General features: G+C 38.7%; 1 protein-coding gene across 7 annotated transcripts in view; it reads right to left on the bottom strand.

The window, feature by feature from the left end:
• Positions 1-19,354, bottom strand: part of SH3D19 (SH3 domain containing 19) — a 170,428-nt gene that overhangs the window by 70,180 nt on the left and 80,894 nt on the right. For all 7 annotated transcript variants that reach the window (XM_045078328.1, XM_045078327.1, XM_045078329.1 and 4 more), the window contains exon 2: positions 18,210-18,249. In XM_045078328.1, coding sequence (XP_044934263.1) covers positions 18,210-18,249 — 40 coding nt within the window. The remainder of the gene's footprint in view (positions 1-18,209; positions 18,250-19,354) is intronic.

Below are 19,354 nucleotides of genomic sequence, written 5' to 3'. Positions count from 1 at the left end.
AAGAGATTTGCTGTAGAAAAAAAAAAAAAACCCAAAACCCAAAAAACCAAAAAACAAAACAAAGAGTGATAGACCTGGCTGGCTTGGTCAGTAGAGCACACAATTTCAATCTCGGGGTTGTGGGTTTGAGCCCCACACTGGGCGTAGATATTACTTAAGAAGATTAAATTTAAAAGGTTCATGTCAAATTTACGACTCTTGAATAATTAAAGTTGCATGCAAACCATCATATAATCAATCACCTTCTGGAAATCACAGGCAGAGATCAAATCAAGATGCTATGCACAAACAGTAGCACGCCTACAACTTCAAAAAAATTTACAAGAAGAAAGCCATGTATTTCACAAATCTCTACTGCTACAGCATAAAATAAAAAGCCAAGGAGCTAATAATCAAATTAAGTGGATAAAAACATTGATAATTTAAAAATCACTGAAGTAACTATTATTCTCTTAGCATATTCTTTGCTCCAGGGTATTCTTTGTTCTCCTCAGTGTCAGGCAACTAGAGTAAAAATGACGAGCCCCGGTCCAGTTAAGTGGAGAAGACAGGAAAGTAAACAGCCAATTTGTCTTTAAGTGACTAATATTTAATACAGATTAGGAAATGTGTAAATGCCCAAGGATATCTGGAATCTTTAAAATATATATCACACATACTGAACTAATCGTGAATGTCAATTCAAATAGGTACAATTGACAGAGAGAGTAAAATATAACCAAGTTTTAAAAAATAATAAAATAGATTCTCCTTGGCAAGACTGTGCAGCTATGAACAGTAACACTTATCTCCTTGCAGCACTCAAAGCCGGAGTCACTCCTCCAACTCCCACAGCTCGTCCAGCGTGTTGGAATTTTCCGAACTGGCTTGGCATGATGGCCCAGTCTTAGATCACACTTTTAGTTGCACTCAAGATCATCCTGCTCACACCTATAACCAATGGCTGTCACCTGAAGAATGTCTGTATGATATGCAAGTTGTTTCTGGGCAAAGCAAGGCCCTTTCTGTTAGATTCCCAACAACTGAATTGAATGGGTCTATGGACAGATGGACAGGCAGGTAAGCAGGTGGACAAACGGTCAGCTAAATAGATGGATAAATTTTTTTCTTAACATTTCTTTTGAAAAAGAAGATACATTATTTAGTAATTTGTAGTACCTGCAGGTCCCACCTATCTAGGGAGCAAAGACCTTCCTATTTTATTGATGGGAGTGACAGAAGGAGGAAAGCCTTTCCAAACATGGGAAGCTGCTGTCATGAAGTTACACACTTTGCTTCCAGATAGACACTCTGTTAAAACTGGGGCCACAACTCTACTAGGAGACATATACAGCTGTTCTGGGCTGAGGTAAACCCAGTCAGGTGATATTTGGGATTCTCTGTGGAATCTGGAGAAGAGAAGGTGGAGACAAAAGAGGAAAGAGAAATGTAGCTGTGGGTGGTAGGCTGAGCATCTAAGACATGCTTTCAAACTCTACTCCAGATATTACCTCATTCCCACAAGCCACAACCCTGACACCAAGGGTCTGAGAAAGACTTGGTGCAATTCCCCTGAAAGGACAGTCAACAACAGCAGCAACCGTTCCCCCACCATTGTCACCAGCGATGTAGAACAATCCTGGGAAGTGGGGTAGGGTAGCAGAGCTACCAGATGATTTCGGCAGCCTGAGAAGACAACAGTGTGTCATGATAACCAACACACAAATAAAAATCAGGAAGGTTTTCTCTAGCTCACTTATTTATTTTTGCAAGTAGCTTCAAAATGGAATACATTTCTTGAGCTCCTCAGATTTCTAGGTGTTTCTAGTCCTTCTCTTAAATCAAGGAACATTAACTTATCATCTGTTCTGTATCAAATCTGAAGGCACAAAGATGAGCATAATTCTTCTGGTGCGGGGGGCCAGACCTATACATATAAACTATAATACGAGATGATCTGTGCTCCAGCTAGAATTATGCCAAAGTAATTAGGAAGGGATCTTCAGTTTGTCCATTTTAATCCTTGTGATCTCAAAATGTTTCAAATAGTAACTTTGGTCCTGATTTATTGTAAGTTTAACATAAAGACTGTACTTGTATTTCCTTTTAAGGCTAACATTTCAGAAGTGTTCGTTCTAAAACTAGGATTTTTTTATAGGAACAACGACCTTTCCCTCATTGAAGTAATTCAGCCTCAATCACTTCATCTTATACCACCTGGTGAAGCAGAAGGAAAGCTGCTCACTTTGCTAATATTGAATCGCTGCAACTTATTTTGCCACAGTAATTTTGTATGTTATGTTTTGTGGGGAAAGATCTCTTTTAAAATTGTAAAATTTTGTAATAGCTTTAGATTTGTGGAAATGTTGAGTTTTCTTATACCCCACACCTACTTTCCCCTACTGTTTACATCTTATACTAGTATGTGACATCTGTCACAATTATGTATGTGTTTTTGAACACTCTGATCATGTAAACTCTACTTTTCCATGTTTTAGTTGTAAGAGATTACAGAAGGTTCTAGAAAAGATCTCCTACAGGAATTGGTGTAACACTGAACTATAAACACTGAGTGACAGCATTGTTCACCAGAACAACAAAAACACTGTCAAAACCCAAACATTTCTTCTCAAGGTTAAGTTAGGTCCAAACTGAGATAAGGTCAAGCCTATTCATGGGGCATGCCACTTTGACTAGCTCCATATTAAGACAAGATATTTGGGATGGTATTTTATGAACAAGAGAATTTACCAGCAAACGGAAAAAAAATTCATGAGATATGAAGACTGCTACCCTTAACAGAGTTTAAAGTAAATTAGGATGAGGTGAAATTTTTGTAGATTTATTTTTTAGGGTTCCATTTCCCTGGATTTAGTATAAACTACCTCAGTGCCTTGTAGAGTGTTTACCACATACAACTATTTGTTGAGTATTAGTGAATCCCACTTTCAAATATGTCATCGTACAGAAACCCCCAATACATCTGTTTGATGTCAAATTTGCATTCCTCAATGTTTCATGGAGATGTTATTTTTTTAGTCATGATTCTTCCAACATCAGGCCTAACACAAATATAATTTGTGATTTTCCCTCAGGATTAAGCAGAACAAATCTGTGGGAGATCTGAAGGCTTTGTTGAGAATCAACAATCACTGTTTAAGAGTAAGAAAGAGTAGTATTTTATTTAAATACTGAGATCAAGTCTCTTCTGTATGCAAGTAAAAGGCCAGGGAGAAGTAAGAGGTGACCTACCCTTGTACAGAAAGCACCTGTTTCATTAAGACTACAAGTAAATTCACAAAGAATGAAGGACTTAGGCCAAGGGTCCCTTTGATGGTGGTCAGATACAGCGAGTGGACTGTGTGAAGAGTTCAGAGGAGTGAGATCTGGTCTCAGCCCTGTCACTACTCACTTGTGAGCACAGTCGTATCTCTTGGTACAAATTTCCTCATCTCTAATATGACATTACTGGATTGGATCTCTTTTACCCACTATACTAAAATTTTTTAATATCAAACTTAAAAAAATACCAAGATCCCAATTTCAGTTCTACTTAATAAGAATCAATCACTTAATCTAACTTGGAGGGAAGGGAGTTAGATGTGGTAACTGATGCATTCTGGGAATAACGACCATGAAACCTGAGTGTTGCTCTAATTTTTCACGTCTTTCAACTCTCTTGATCAACACACCCACTCCTAGTGGTAGGTCCTATTTATATCCCAGATTTACCAATTGGAAAAAAGGTGTTTATAATTTAAATGACCAAGGTCTCACAGCTTGTGACCAAGACTTGATTTAAACTTGGACAGTCTGGCTCTAGAGTTGGAGGTCTTAGCTACCATGCCTCACTACCTCACAAAAAGGTCACCTACAACCAAATGCTGATGGGGAAAACACACATACACAAAACACTTATGCAAGTGAGAACCGTGGATTAGTTACCAAGAAACCTTGAGAACTTGCTCTCTTTCACCACACAGCCCAAGGCTGGAAGATTTAAATCAGAAGTGGTAGTGGAGGAAGGGAGAAGGTGTCTTGAAAAGTATTAGAAAATGATTTAAGACCTCCATCACTTTTGGGATTTATTTATGATATGTAGTATGTCAAGAAGTATATGCAGGGGCGCCTGGGTGGCTCAGTGGTTTGGGCTGCTGCCTTCGGCTTGGGTCATGATCTCAGGGTCCTGGGATTGAGCCCCGCATCGGGCTCTCTGCTCCGCAGGAAGCCTGCTTCCCTCTCTCTCTCTCTCTCTGCCTGCCTCTCTGCCTACTTGTGATCTCTGTCTGTCAAATAAATAAATAAAATCTTTAAATTAAAAAAAAATAAAAAGAAGTATATGCAAACAAATGTCTGGAAATTCATGGATCTAGATGTATTTTGTGTTGCTTGAGGAGGTCCCATATTAGGGAGTTTTTTCCTTTGGCTGGTGGACAAAGACAAGAACGATAGAGACCTCTGTTACTCACTGAGGCACAGATCTGGTTTGTCAGTTTTCATAAGACAAGCAATGTATTTCCCTTTTCATGCACCATACTACATGGGATTTGGTGTGTACATAAATACCTTACAAAGTACTACTCTGCTCTGTTTTTTAAATATATTCACGGTGCCCTCACCTATGTGGAAATAAATCCTAAAATCAAGGCTATTTTCTGGGAAAGTCCTCAAGCCAATGTGTGCTAACTATGTAATTTTCATTTCTAAGTTTCAACATTGTTCTTGTTGTATCTTCTAATGGTATTAGATTATCTTGTGAGCTTAAAAGCAACTGAACTGCCTTTAAATTCAAATTAAATAAAAGAGGTTTAAACTATGAGGACGTAAGGTATCTTAGGAATCCCCACAAACAGCGTCCACACCGTCGCTGCTTTACTCCTCGCATCTGTTACAGTGGGACTCTCACTGCTTGTTCACCAACATACACGGCAGTATTCATCAGGACGTACATCCCGCCGAGCCAAAATCTAAGTAATTTTCTAAGTCCAGAAATCCTGGCTCTCAGCTCTGTCTTTGGTCTAAAATTTTAAGAGAAACAAGTTGATGATCACAGCATATAGGACAGAAGTCCATCAGCTATGGCCAAAGAGGGTAGGGCCATGTGGAAACGCGCTCACAGGGAGACAGTTCTCAGAGGCGCCAGCGCAGGCTGGCTGCATAGCAAACACACTACAGTAAGTTACTCCCCCCCTCACCACTGCGCCTCGTGGTGTCAAGGGCAGATGCTGTCCGGGTCAGGGGGTTTCCACAGAGGCTAGGTTATGTTCCCGGGTAGACTCCTGCGTGACCAGACACTAGGGCTCTGGCATGAAAAACTCTCTAGGGTCACAAATAATGTAACTGCACAGTTACTTAGGACAAAACAGATAAACTTACCAAACAGATCTCTCAGAACTGCTGGATGAAAGACCCTTGAAGAGTGCTGATCTTGAAAAGCAGAAAGAACAATGAAACACCTATCCAGGTGAGTTTCATCTGCTTAACCGAGATCCAAAGCAACTGTGATGGCCAATGTTATGTGTCAGATAGGCTAGGCTACAGTCTCTGGTTATTCAAACATTAATTTACGTGCTGCGGTGTAGGTCCTGTGTGGATGTGGTTAAAGTTAATAATCCGTTGACTTTAAGTATGAGCAATTATCCTAGAGAATCTGAGTGGGCCTGATTCAGCTGAGAGGCCTTAAGAGCAAAACGGAGCCTTCTCTGAAGAAAACCTGCTTGTGGAGAGCAGCTTCAGTCTATGCACTAAGGTCCAGCATGTGCTTGGAGGAGATCTACTCTGTGGGTGTCTGACTTGCCTGGCCAGCCTTCATAATCACACAAGCCGATTATCTGCAATTAAGCTCTTGATACATACACAGCTCCTATGGGTTCTGTCTTTTTGACTAAACCTTAACTGTTACAGCAACTAAATAATCATTGTAATAACCCTAGGGAACAGGTATTATTAGACCCGTTAGACCCATGAATAGATGAGGAAACCAGTACAGAAAAATAAGAACCTGCCCAAGGGAACCCAGCTCCTGGGTGGGAAAGCTGGATTCTAACTCAGGCAGAACCTATGTCTGAACCCAAACACGTTACCTTCTATTCCACAGTCTTTCTGAATGATTCTACGAGTATGAACAGAACCTAAATAACTAAAAAGGTTTATTTAGAAGTTCATTTTGGAGTACCCTAAAAGGTTCCCCAAACTTGAACACAGATATTCCCGATTTCAAATACAGGCTCAAGGGATATGAGCATTGATGTCTACACCTCAAATCCAGGTACTCTCAGCCCCGAATGCCCTCGGATGGGCTTCTGAGAGGCTCTGGGTAAGGGGATCTCCAGAGGCTGTGGATTAGTACAAGACTCCTTTGGAAAGTATTATTTGGGGCCTAAAATAAAGCTTACAGAAATGAATATGCTTAACAAACCTAAGTATCCTAACAGAAAAATGAGTTCAATTGAAAGAAGCAAAATTCTTAGTGTTTATTTTCTTCTGACCCATTTACGACAATGCAGGGCCAGGGATGATCTTCAGCCCTGGTGAGAACTAAACCCTTTTCTGAGCAATTCGGTAGTACTAAGAAAAATCTTAAAATGTTTTTTTTCCACTAATTTTAATCTATTAATTCCACTGCTAGGAATTTATCACAAGGGGTTAATCCGTGATGGTCCGTAAGAATGCAGGTTTAAGAATCTTAATCACATTGGGGTGCCTGGGTGGCTCAGTGGGTTAAGCCTCTGCCTTTGGTTAAGGTCATGATCTCAGGGTCCTGGGATTGAGCCCCACATGGGACTCTCTGCTCAGCAGGGAGCCTGCTTCCCCCCCACCCCACCGCCTCTCTACTTGTGATCCCTGTCAAATAAATAAACTCTTTAAAAGAAAAAAAAAAAAGAATCTTAATCATAGTACTGTTGATAATAGTAAGAAATTAGAAAGAACCAAAATGTCTAACAATAGGAAATACGTACCTGATGGAATACCATTAAAAATCATATCCTAGGAAAATTTTGTAAACTATTTTTTTGTGATAAACAGTACGTAACAGTATTATTACATACATATATATGTATGTATTTTAAAATTATATATTATATAAAATCACATGCGCACAGAAAAAAAAGACAACCACCAATTTACCAAGTTAGCATTCAGTGGTTGGACTACGAGTAATTTTAGTTCTTTTCTTTTTAAAAGTAAACTTTCGGGGGGGGGGCCTGGATGGCTCAGTTGTTAAGCATCTGCCTTCAGCTCAGGTATGATCCCAGGATCTTGGGATCAAGCCCCAAATCAGGCTCCCTGCTCAGTGCAAAGCCTGCTTCTCTCTCTCCCATTCCCCCTGCTTGTGTTCCCTCTCTCACTCTCTGTCAAATAAATAAATGAAATCTTTAAAAAATAAAATAAAATAAACTTTCTAAAATAAAAATTTATTATCTTGTAGTACAAGTTTTTTTTTTTTTAAGATTTTAAAAATTTATTTGACAGAGATCACAAGCAGGCAGAGAGTCAGGCAGAGAGAGAGAGAGGTGGGGGGGGGGGGAAGCAGGCTCCCTGCTGAGCAGACAGCCTGATGTGGAGCTTGATCCCAGGACCCTGAGATCATGACCTGAGCTGAAGACAGAGACTTAACCCACTGAGCTACCCAGGCATCCCTGTAGTACAAGTTTTAATCATAATTTCTAAGTTTAGTGAAATGGGAACATTTCATGATATAATGTTAAATAAAAATAATTTTATGAAGCAGTGTATTCATGAGCCTCTATGTTAAAATTAGTGTCTATTTGAAAAGATAGAAACCAGAAAAAAAATGAAAATGTAAGTGATTATGAGGAGGGATTATAGATTTTTTCCTTTTATATACTTATTTTTTCCCCAGATTTTCTATCATGAACATAATCTGCTTTATAATCAGAACAAATGAATGCAATTTCATTGGGGAAAAAAAAACAATGGTGTTAAATATTGGAATTCACCATATGGAAAAATTCTGAACAGTATAGTCCTGCTAATAAGAATTTTTTCTATTTGGAACTTCTTTTTAGAATCTGTAACCAGAGAGAAACTACTGGGGAACAAAGAGGGCTAAACTTGAAGTCCTGCTTGTCATCCCTGGATAAGGCAGTGGGCCAGGGACAAGACTATCTACAGGAAACCAGTTTACAATGGAAGTCATGTTTGTATTTTAGATATAATCTAATCCTTCAGACAATCAGATAACCAACATTTTCCCTTTATTCTTGTAATTTCTTAACTTCCGGAGGGTACTGATTCTCAACCCTCCTTTCCGAAAGGAGAGACGGACACGTGAGTTGTTCTTGGGCACACCTGTCTCCTTTCTACTACACTTAGTTCAAAGTGTTGCACAAGGGTGGGCAAGTCCACTGTGCATCTTTGCAGAGGTCCTCTACAGCTCAAACGAGAACCAAAGTGACAAAAACTTGATTTCTACCTGATTTATTATCTAGAGGAAGACGTAGTCAAAAGGGAAGCCCCCAAACCCCCAACCTTGAAATTATATTTTTTGGACAAGGCCTGATTTCTGGTTTGAGAAGGGTTTGGTGTGTAAGAACAGAATGAATTTGGATCAATAGCCGTTAACTATTAATGAGATAGGAGGTGACTGGGATACTGAGTGACTGTGTAGCAATACTGTGTGCACAAAGATTCTACCAGGAATTAGGTAGTACGTGTCTGTGGTTTATAGTCCTCATCAATGCTCTTGAAGAATGTGATATATACTGTGCCACTAAGGGAAGAGATTTCAATTAAAAACTGAAGTCCGGCTGTATGAGGATATTTATTAGCTGGGGTAGAACCATAACCTAGGAACATACTGGATCTACAAAGATGTATACAAAGTTCATTCTACTAAAGGCCATTTATCATAGATGCTGTGGAACTATGTAAATAACTGCTTCTAAATTACACTGCAGAAAAATAAAGGATGCATATAAAATGTAACTAACCCAAGGGGAAGAGAGAAATGAATTAGAATGAAAAAGTGGAAGGTCTAGGCATTTCATTCCCTCCTTGGAGTGCTGAGAAATGGGTAGCCATGCATGCCCATCCTGAGAAAAAGTAATGAATACAGGACAAGCAGCTGTTCCCAAGTTAACTGCCTGCTGACAGTTTAATTCGAAACAACCTCAGAGAAGCCCCCACACTAAGTACTATGGCAGCGGTAGGCCAGCTGATAAAACTTTTCAATTACCTAACTGATAAACCATATAAATGCTTCATTTTCATGCTCATCACTCTGGGGGCAAATGCTAACGTCACGTTGCTTAAAACCACAACAACATAATAAATGTACATTCTCTGTAGAATGATTCTCTGTAGAATCACATTTCTCATTGCAAAAAGATCCACCACCCCCCAAAAAAACCTGCATACACTTTAATTTTTCACCTCGTTTATAGCATTTATAGATGCTACAACAGAAGTAATGCTTCTCTTTGAGCTTAGAAAACATAATGCCACAAAGTAATTACACACAAGCTATAGTTTATAGAGGTACAGGAATCAAAACATATGGGCAGGGAAATGCTACAGAATTATAGTAGTTAAACTAAGCCCAGCAGAGCATGACATTTTAACAAACATTTTAGAAAGGAGAAGATCAAAAACAAGTTAAATCTTTTGCTTCTAGCTAATCTATTTAAGCCATAATGTGATGATGGTAAAGGATCAAGTAAAATCCTCAACATCTTTGTCAACAGGGTACCAATGCAGAGAACCAAGACTCTTCCAAATTCTTAGCAATAAAGGGGTTGCTGATTTTTAACATCATCAATTATGAATGCTGAATGTACTGACCTACTGCATGTTTAGTTTGAGTCCCTCCCTGTGTGGGGTGACATTCCAGGCCAAATTATGTGGAAGTGAGGCCCTTGCTGAATCTGGAGTGACACCAAACCATCATGAAGCAATCTGAGATTCAGGATGAAAACAGAAATGTAGGGTATGTAAATTTTCAAGACTTAAGATAATTATGAATGAGAGTAAGAGTTCAAGAGAAACTTGAAGAAAGAAAATCTACCTTAGGGCACCTGGGTGGCTCTGCCTTCAGCTCAGATTAGGATCCCAGGGTCCTTGGACCGAATCCGGCATCGGGCTCCCTGCTCAGTGGGGAGTCTGCTTGTCCCTCTGCCCTTCCCCATGGTTCATGCTCTTGCTCTCTCTCTCTTTCTCTCTCAAATAAATAAATTAAAACTTTAAAAAAATTTATCTTAAAATAAACAACAGAGATGTGTATACATCTTACACATGTATGCACAAGATGTGAACATAAAGATGTTTATTTCAGGGCACCTGGGTGGCTCAGTCAATTAAGTGGCTACCTTTGGCTCAGGTCATGAACCCAGGATCTTGGGACTGAACCCCTCAACAGGCTCCTCGCTCAGTGGGGAGACTGCTTCTCCCTGACCCCAACTTGTGCTTTCTCTCAAATAAATAAAATATTTGTCTTTTTTCTTTTTTCTTAAGATTTTATTTATTTATTTGTCAGAGAGAGAGAGAGAGCACAGGCAGGCAGAGTGGCAGCAGAGGCAGAGGGAGAAGCAGGCTCCCCACCAAGCAAGGAGCCCGATGCAGGACTTGATCCCAGGACTCTGGGATCATGACTTGAGCCGAAGGCAGCCGCCTAACCAACTGGGCCACCCAAGCATCCCTCAAATAAATAAAATCTTAAAAAAAAAAAAAAGAAGTGTTTATGACAAAGCACTTCTGCTATGCTATTGATAAGCAACCCAAACGCTATCAATAAAGGATGGATTACATAAATAATAATATATTACCTTAGAAAATTCTATTAAGCTGTTTAAAAAATAATGAAGTAGAAAGTGACATGGTAAAACTTCCTAAAATACAGTAAGTGAAAAGGGCAAGTTTGCATAAATATATACATATATGAATATATATACACACATTTACTATACACACACATCCCTGTTTATTCTAAATATAATTTGAATATATACTATACATATACACATAGAAAGCAGACTAGGATAAACACTGAACCACTAGATTCTCTTTTCAAAAAGTATGTTTGTTTGTTTATTTATTATTTATTTATTTATTTGAGACACATGCATACATAGTGGGGAGAAGCCTGGAGTCTCACATGGGCTCCAACCCAGAACCCTGAGATCAAGACCTGTGCCTAAATCAAGTGTCAGATGCCTGACCAACTGTACCACCCAGGTGCCCCTGAACCACTAAACTCTTAATAATAGTTGCCTATGGAATAAAGGCAGCTACCAGGTTTCTGTACTACTAAGAAATGTTTTCACATGTATTACTTATGTAACTCTTAAGTGACAAAATGAGATAAAAATCCACAAAGCAATAAACTAGGCTTCAAGTAAATGAGCTACAGGAGGGCGCCTGGGTGGAGCAGTAAGTTGGTTAAGCACACCTGCCTTCTGCTAGGGTCATGATCCCAGGGTCCTAGGATCCAGCCCCACACTGAGCTCCCTGCTCAGCCGGGAGCCTGTTTCTCCCTCTCCCTCTGCCCCTCCCCACTGCTAGTTTAACTTTTCACAGTTAAATTTACCAATCTTCTTTGTGGTACTTGTTGAGTCTTGTTCCAAGAACTCATTCCCTACCCCAAGGTCATAAAGATATTCTCATATATTTCTTCAAAATTTTCACTTTCATTTTTGGACTTCTATGTATTTAGATTCTACCTCATATGATAAAACAAATTCCATCTGAGATTTTTTTAAAAATATGGATTGTCAGGCGCCTGGGTGGCTCAGTGGGTTAAAGCCCTTGCCTTTGGCTCAGGTCATGATCTCAACGTTCTGGGATTGAGTCCCACATCAGGCTCTCTGCTCAGCGGAGAGCCTGCTTCCCCCCCTCTCTCTGCCTGCCTCTCTGCTTACTTGTGATTTCTCTCTCTGTCAAATAAATAAATAAAATCTTAAAAAATAAAATAAAATAAAAATATGGATTGTCAATTGTTGCTGGACCATCTGCTTATATGTCCATTTCCCCCATCATCTGAATGCTGCCTCTAAAACTGTGTGTATCCACCTATGTCTGTGTGGACTCTATTCTGTCTGTTCCCTCGACCTGTACTTCTGTTTACTGACAAAACACTGTCTTAATTACTTGCAGGAGTGAACCTCTCTCTCTGGAACTTCAAAACTGCCTTGGTTATTCTTGCTCTTCCTCATAAATTTCAGAGTCATTTTGTTGAGTTAAACAATGTTTTTGTGATTTTTCTGAAATTTCATGGAATTTTAAGAATAGTTATCAAAGGGGGTTATAACAGGTCGTTTTCAGAAGGCTTCAGGAAGACAAAGATTCAAGTGATAATTTTTGAAGAAGTAGATTTAAGGTTCTTGTTTCAACGCCTTTTTTTTTTTCTTTTGGCTGCTGTAAATTATTTCCTTGTAGTAGGTAAAACATTTAAGACAAAGTAGCTGGGTTTTCAGCCTCATGAGTCATTGGGATCTATTATTCAGAGCTGGTAGGGTAGCAAAAAGAGCTCCTAATTTTCCATTCCTGGCACTATTGCCATAGGGCTTAACTTTCTTTATTATCTTTAGCTCTACTTCCCTCTCAATTAGTTTTCCCAAAATGTCATTTCATAGCACATTTTTCTAGATGTTATTAATAGCTGTGTCTGGGAAAAGAAGTTACAACCGCAAACAAATTTTTAAAATCCTGTATTGTAAATCTCTCCCTTGGAGTTTTAGAATGCACTTTAGTGTATCAAAGACTCTTAGTGGAATCCCAGCAAAGAAATTTGTCTAATTTTGTTTTAACTCACCATTTCATGGGCATTTTGTGCATGGGTATTTATTTCTTGTATACTGATTAATATCCTACATAAGAATGTTCCATGGGACATCAATTTGGTAAATGATATATTTAAACTAACAAGGCAAAGACAAGAATTCAGGTATTTCTGACTTCAAGAGAACTCAAGCGGGGCACCTGGGCGGCTCAGTGGGTTAAAGCCTCTGCCTTTGGCTCAGGTCAAGATCTCAAGGTCCTGGGATCAAGCCCTGCATCGGGCTCTCTGCCCAGTGGGGAGCCTGCTCCCTCTTCTCCCTCTCTGTCTCTCTCTGCCTGCCTCTCTGTCTACTTGTGATCTGTCAAATAAATAAATAAAAATCTTAAAGAAAAAATTCTAAGACAAAAGAACTCAATCAGCAACAGGCAGATTTTTTGAATGCCAACATAAAAACAAATGAATCAAAAAACACCCATCAAACCTTTTACAGACGCTTGAGCAGTATTTTTTTTTAGCTTGAGATCTTAGTGTTGACCTATACCTGATTAAATTCTCCCTTTAACTTGACAAGAATTATGCTTTCCTTCTATCAGCAATGAAATGAAAGGCAGACATCCCAGGTTTATTCACTTGTCACAGGGAAAGCTATATGAGTGTCCAGCCTTATAAAAATACAAACAAAAGAAACACATCTCTCTCATCCTTGCTGGGCGGTGAGCCCACTATTCTTACTGCCGAATGAGTGGACTGCAGAGAACCAACAAAAATACCAAAATTAAGGGGTTTCTGTTTATATTCTCTTCTTTCTGCTCCGCTGATGCAGCAGGTATGAATCTGCAGACACAACACGGGCCTGGTGAGGTAGCCCTGCTCTGCTGAGACTAGCAGAGGTACAACAGGTCACGGCCAATCTCAGCAGACCCCCTGCACAGCACACAATGGTCCTTCCTGCAAAAACATTTCTTCTTTCTTATTAGGGCATTACTCCTTGCTGTACTGTAACAAACATAGTCAATAACAGTTACTGGTGAGCTTTTGACAGTCAGATTCCTCCCAATTTGCAAAGGAAGGACACTGGCATTTCCCTTTTCTCTTTGAACAATAATTGGCATTTATCCGACAAGCATTTATTTATTAAGTGCTTATCATGGACCAGGCACTATACTAAGTGCTAAGGTTACCAAGACTAGGAGCACGGTCCTTGAGAATCTGAAAATATAAATTAGAGGTCAAAGATAAAATACTTTCCAAATAACCTGAAGATTACCACTAGCATTGCCTAAGTCCAGCGATGAGGACCGGGAGGTTGACTTTCGAGTAAATGGGCTGAGAGTGGGAGTATGAATCCCAGACAATGGGTGCTCTATGCTCCAAGCCTCTGGAGACGTTTTCTTATTTTCTGTGGTACCCTGAGCCCAGATTAGGGCCTCAACAAATACCTACAAGCTACTGAATGAATGAAGTGCGAGAACCATCTAGAATAATAATTTAGCCATGTATGAATCTTTTTATTCCCCACACTAGCTTATCTAGCTTTTGCTTGGCAATGCTCCCTTACAGAGTAACCTGTTCCATCTTTGACCAGATAGGGTAGGCATTCCTTCCTCACACTGTGCAGAAATACAACCCTTTTCAACTTCCACCCATGGATGCACATTCTGCCCTCTGGGACTCGATGGAACACAGAACGGTTGCTTCCACTGCTGCTTTTTATTTTGCAAATTTCAAGTCCATAGAAAAGTTAAAGGAACAGCACAATTAACGCCCATATGCTTGTCACCTATTCACCAATTATTACTCTTTTCCTGTTTCTGCAGTTCTACCTCTTGCTTTTTTATTTACTCATAAATCATCTGAGAGTTATTGTGCAAACATAAGACTACATTACCTCTATTACTTTTGTGTATATCTCTTAAGAATAAGGACATTCTCTCACATAACATTTTTTAAATATCCCAAAGAAAAGTTTTATTAATAAAATATTATCTAAAATAAAATTCATATTTAAAATTTTTTAGGGGCGCCTGGGTGGCTCAGTGGGTTAAGCCGCTGCCTTCGGCTCAGGTCATGATCTCAGAGTCCTGGGATCCAGCCCCGCATCAGGCTCTCTGCTCAGCAGGGAGCCTGCTTCCTCCTCTCTCTCTGCCTGCCTCTTTGCCTGCTTGTCATCTCTCTCTGTCAAATAAATAAATAAAATCCTTAAAAAAAAAAAATCTTAAAATATTAAAAAAAATAATAATAAAATAAAATTTCTTAAATTATCCCCAAAGTACCTTTTTTTTTTAAAAGAAATCTGGATTTTAAAATTCCAGGTTAAAGAAAAATTCAGTCTCTTTTAATCTAGAACTTTTTTAAGGCTTTTTGTACCTTTATTGCATTACCTGTTTCTGCCAGGACTAGTACTACAACAGTGGTATCTATATGTATATGTATATCTATCTATCTATATATCTAATATCTATATCTATATCGATAGATCTATATATAGATCTATATATCGATATCTATATATAGATATCTATATAGATATCGATATATAGATCTATCGATATAGATATACTGTCAGGATGTCTCACTAGTGATGATATGTAAGTTGACTGCCTGACTGAGAATGAGATCACCAGGGGTGCCTGGGTGGTTCAGTGGGTTAAGCCTCTGCCTTCGGCTAAGGTCATGATATCAGGGCCCTGGGATTGAGCCCTGCATCGGGCTCTCTGCTTAGCACGGAGCCTGCTTCCTTCCCTCTCTCTCTGCCTACTTATGATCTCTGTCTGTCAAATAAATAAATAAAATCCTAAAAAAAAAAAAAAGGATGAGATCACCCGAACTATTCACTGAAAAGTTACATTTCCCCCTTTGTAGTTAAAAATAATTTTAAGGCAATGTGTGTGAATATTCATTCCTCCAACAATTTATTGCCCAACTTTTAATAGCCACTTGATGATCCTTGCCTGAATCGACTAATATACTAAGAATTATAAAATGATGATTTTCTGATTCTACAAGTTCTTCTGCATGGATTTTTAAAAACCCAATGTGTTAGAATCCATTACCACTTAAAGGTTTTCTTTCTTTTTTTGATACTCAAAGTGTCCCAGATTTGACCAGCAGGAAGTTCTTGAAACTGCCTTCTAGGCCTTTTTGGTATGACCCATTAGTTGAGCTTTTCCCATCTTTCCATCACACCATAAGTCTGGACTCCCCTGTACTTTCCACTCCACAGACCCGAAATTAGCCATTCCTTGAAGGATCCCTGGTTTCTGGTGGTGGAGACTGGCCTTTAGGAGAAACAAGTATGCTAGAGTCTTCTACATAACAGCCCTTCAGGTGCTCAAAGCCAGTTACTTCTGTCCCACAAACTTCCACACCTAGGCTAAAAATTCACCAAACTCTTTACACAAGTCTTCCTGGGACTTAACTTTGAGTTATATCCTAGTCTTCTCTTTCATATTCCCAGTCTCAACTCAGTTGCTGTGTTCTATTCTAGTGGTTCCCAACATGGCCACACAACAGACTCACTGAGGGACTTCTTTACTGTACAGATTCTCAGGACCCACTCACCTATACTTACTGAGTAAGATTCTCTGGAGTGGAGTCTGGAACTCTATTCTTTATTTTAAGTTCCTCAAGTGATATCAACATAACCAGTCCACCTACATACTTCAATTTTTCAAGGCCTTGTGGATCCAGAATTAGATAGAATATCAAAAAGCATGGTCTAGAGCTACTACTTTTCTTTTATTGGACATTCTATTTCTTTTAGTATAAATAAACTGAAGCTCACATTTTTGGGGGAGGTGGAAGCAATGACCTAATATTTTTGGCTCACCACAAATTTCCAAAGAACTAAATCCTCAAGACTTTTTCAGACATACTGTTAAGTTATAACTCCCTTGTGTCCTTATGTTCCGTTGGTCTTTCAGAGCCAAGTGTAAGGATTCCTATTTGTTCTAATTAAAACTTCTATTGCTTGATTTACCAAACCTTCAGTGTCTTACGGATCCTGATTTTATCATACAAAGTGTTTTTTTTACTATTCCAATTTTATGACATTCACAGTTAAAGTCTTCTCTCTTACACTGCCTTTTTTCTGTTATTATTTTTAAGTATTAAAAAAATCAGTCTCACAGACTTTTCTATGATTGTGGTGGTGGTTACATATCTATATGTATTCATCAATACTCATAGAAGCATACACCAAGAAGAGTGAGTTTTAAAGTATATGAATTATATCTGGAAAAAAATCAGCCTTACATTCCAAATATTCCACTGTATCTTTCTCCCAGATTAGGCCTCACTGATATATGTTGATTAATAATTTCTGCAAAATGGAGGAACCCAACTAATGGAATTTTCATAGACTTTGTATTTTTATTCATTTGAGGTCAATGTATTCTGGGTTTGATAACTTGAAAAAGCATCAGGGTTTGTTTTTGTGTGGGTTTTTTTTTTTGTCTTTTGTTTTTAAAATTTAATTTATCATATGACAGCGAGATAGAGAGAGAACACAAGCAGGGGGAGAGGAAGAGGGAGAAGCAGGCTCTCTGCTGAGCGGGGAACTGGATGTGGGGCTTGATCTTAGGATCCTGGGATCATAACTGGAGTCAAAGGCAGACGCTTAATGACTGAGCCACCCAGGAGCCCCTTAAAAGCATCAGGGTTTGGTTTACTAACCCAGTCAACCCAGTGAATGCATTATTACCATTTAATCTGTTCCCACAACACAAAATGCAAAGTAAAAGTGATGAACTGTGAAATAATGTGAAAATAATATTAAAGGAATTATAATCCTTCATAGAACTAGGCTTAAAAAAAAAAATCAAACACAGGCCTATCTTTTTGTGTATGAGTAGAAGTTAGATCATTTTCCACCTGTAAGTTTGACAAGGATTTTAAAAAATACTCTTCAGTGCTGGTGAAGGTCTTGTGAAATATCTTCTCTCGGTATGTGTGAAACAGCCTTTCCGGCCTTTGAATCTATCTAACAAGGACTTCAAGAATTCAACTGGAATACATAGATACTGAGAAAAACTAGAAGAATTACACCAAACTTCTAGCAGTAACCAGCTATCTCTAGCTAATGGAGACAGGCTGTTTGGCTTTGTTTTTTAATGCTTTATATAAAAAAGAATGTTTAAAATATTTCTACAGTGAGCCCATGTTAGTTTTATAATTAGAAAAAAGAAATATATATATATATATCTTATAAAAATATCAAAGAAAGGGGAAGAAAATAAACCACCAAAGGAAGGAAATAGGGATAATTTTGGGGGGAGTAAAGATTTAGCTGTCACTCATAGGAATGATCAAGTAGTCAATAATTTCATAAAGAATTTCTGTTCCGAAAATGAACAGTATTTCCCTTGTGAAGCTTCTCTGACTGCCACAGAAGATTCAAATATACAGCAGCTCGATAAGGGATACTTGAACTGCCTCCAAATATTTTCCAAATAAGAAGTGTTATACACAATTATTAAAAACCATAAACTCATACCTTGAAGAACGATGCTCTGGTTTATTTCGTTCGTTGCGATCTGTAAAGGAAGGAGACAGTAACATGTCAAAATACTCTTCAGAAGCTCTGGGAAAGAAGTTCTCAAATGCCAGCTGCCATACCATAGATTTCACCAAGGACTGTTCAAAGGTTGCTGTGTCTTCCCCTGTATGAGGCTGTTCATCAGAGTTGAAAGGAATTGTCTGACAGAAGAGGTACAAAGGATACAAAGATAGACAGGCATGGAAAGTTTTTATGGTTTGTTAAAATCATCTACTTGGAAAGTATATCATTACACATATTATTTCATTTTCAAAGATCTTTGCTGTTTTGAACACTTTGCTAAAACCCAAACAAATTTAGCTAAGGAAAGAAAGTAAGGAAACTGAAAAGCCACAGATTACTCAGCTCAAAAAAATCATTCCATGAATCATGGTTGGCAAAAGCTTCCAACAGAATAGGGAGGGGGGGAAAATGAGCAGTCAGCTACAGCAACATCTGCAAACACCCTAAGACCCAGACAGCCTCATCCTTAACTCTCTAGTGCCCAGAACTTTTCAGAAGCTGGGTTTCAACATTTCACTGATAATGAGGTGTAATGTGCTACATAGAGGGCAGAGATTCTGGACCACAAGTGCCCCCTTCCCCTGGGGACACTTGACAATGCCTGGAGACATTTTTGGTTGTCACAACTGGGGAAGAAAGAGCTACTGGTATCTGGTAGGTAGAGAGCAGTGATGCTGTTAGACATCCTACAATGCAGCCTACAACAAAGAATTATGTCACCCAAAATGTCGATACAGCTGATGTTGAGAAACTTTGCCACAGGGTAAGAGACAAGGACATGGCTGCTTGAAGTTTTCACATGTGCCTCTTTGAAGGCTGCTGTAAAAGGCTGTTAATTAACCTGAAGACAACTGTATAATAGAGAAAGGACTACAAAATCCACAGGTTGTCTTTTTTTTTTAACTCCAAATAATTTTTTTCAGTACATGCTTAAGAATAAACAAAGTGAAAAGGTCTCAGTGCTTTGGAAAAACTTAAAACAGAAAGCAAAGTATAAGCCACAATAAAATCCTATGCAATGTTATTAAAATACAGTTTTCTGAAGTTCTTCTCAATTAATACAAACAATACAGAATTTA

Source organism: Mustela putorius, unplaced genomic scaffold, assembly GCF_011764305.1.
Source record: "Mustela putorius furo isolate JIRA1106 unplaced genomic scaffold, ASM1176430v1.1 tig00000242_pilon_pilon_pilon, whole genome shotgun sequence".
NCBI classification, from domain to species: domain Eukaryota; kingdom Metazoa; phylum Chordata; class Mammalia; order Carnivora; family Mustelidae; genus Mustela; species Mustela putorius.
This window is presented reverse-complemented; position numbering and strand designations above follow the sequence as displayed.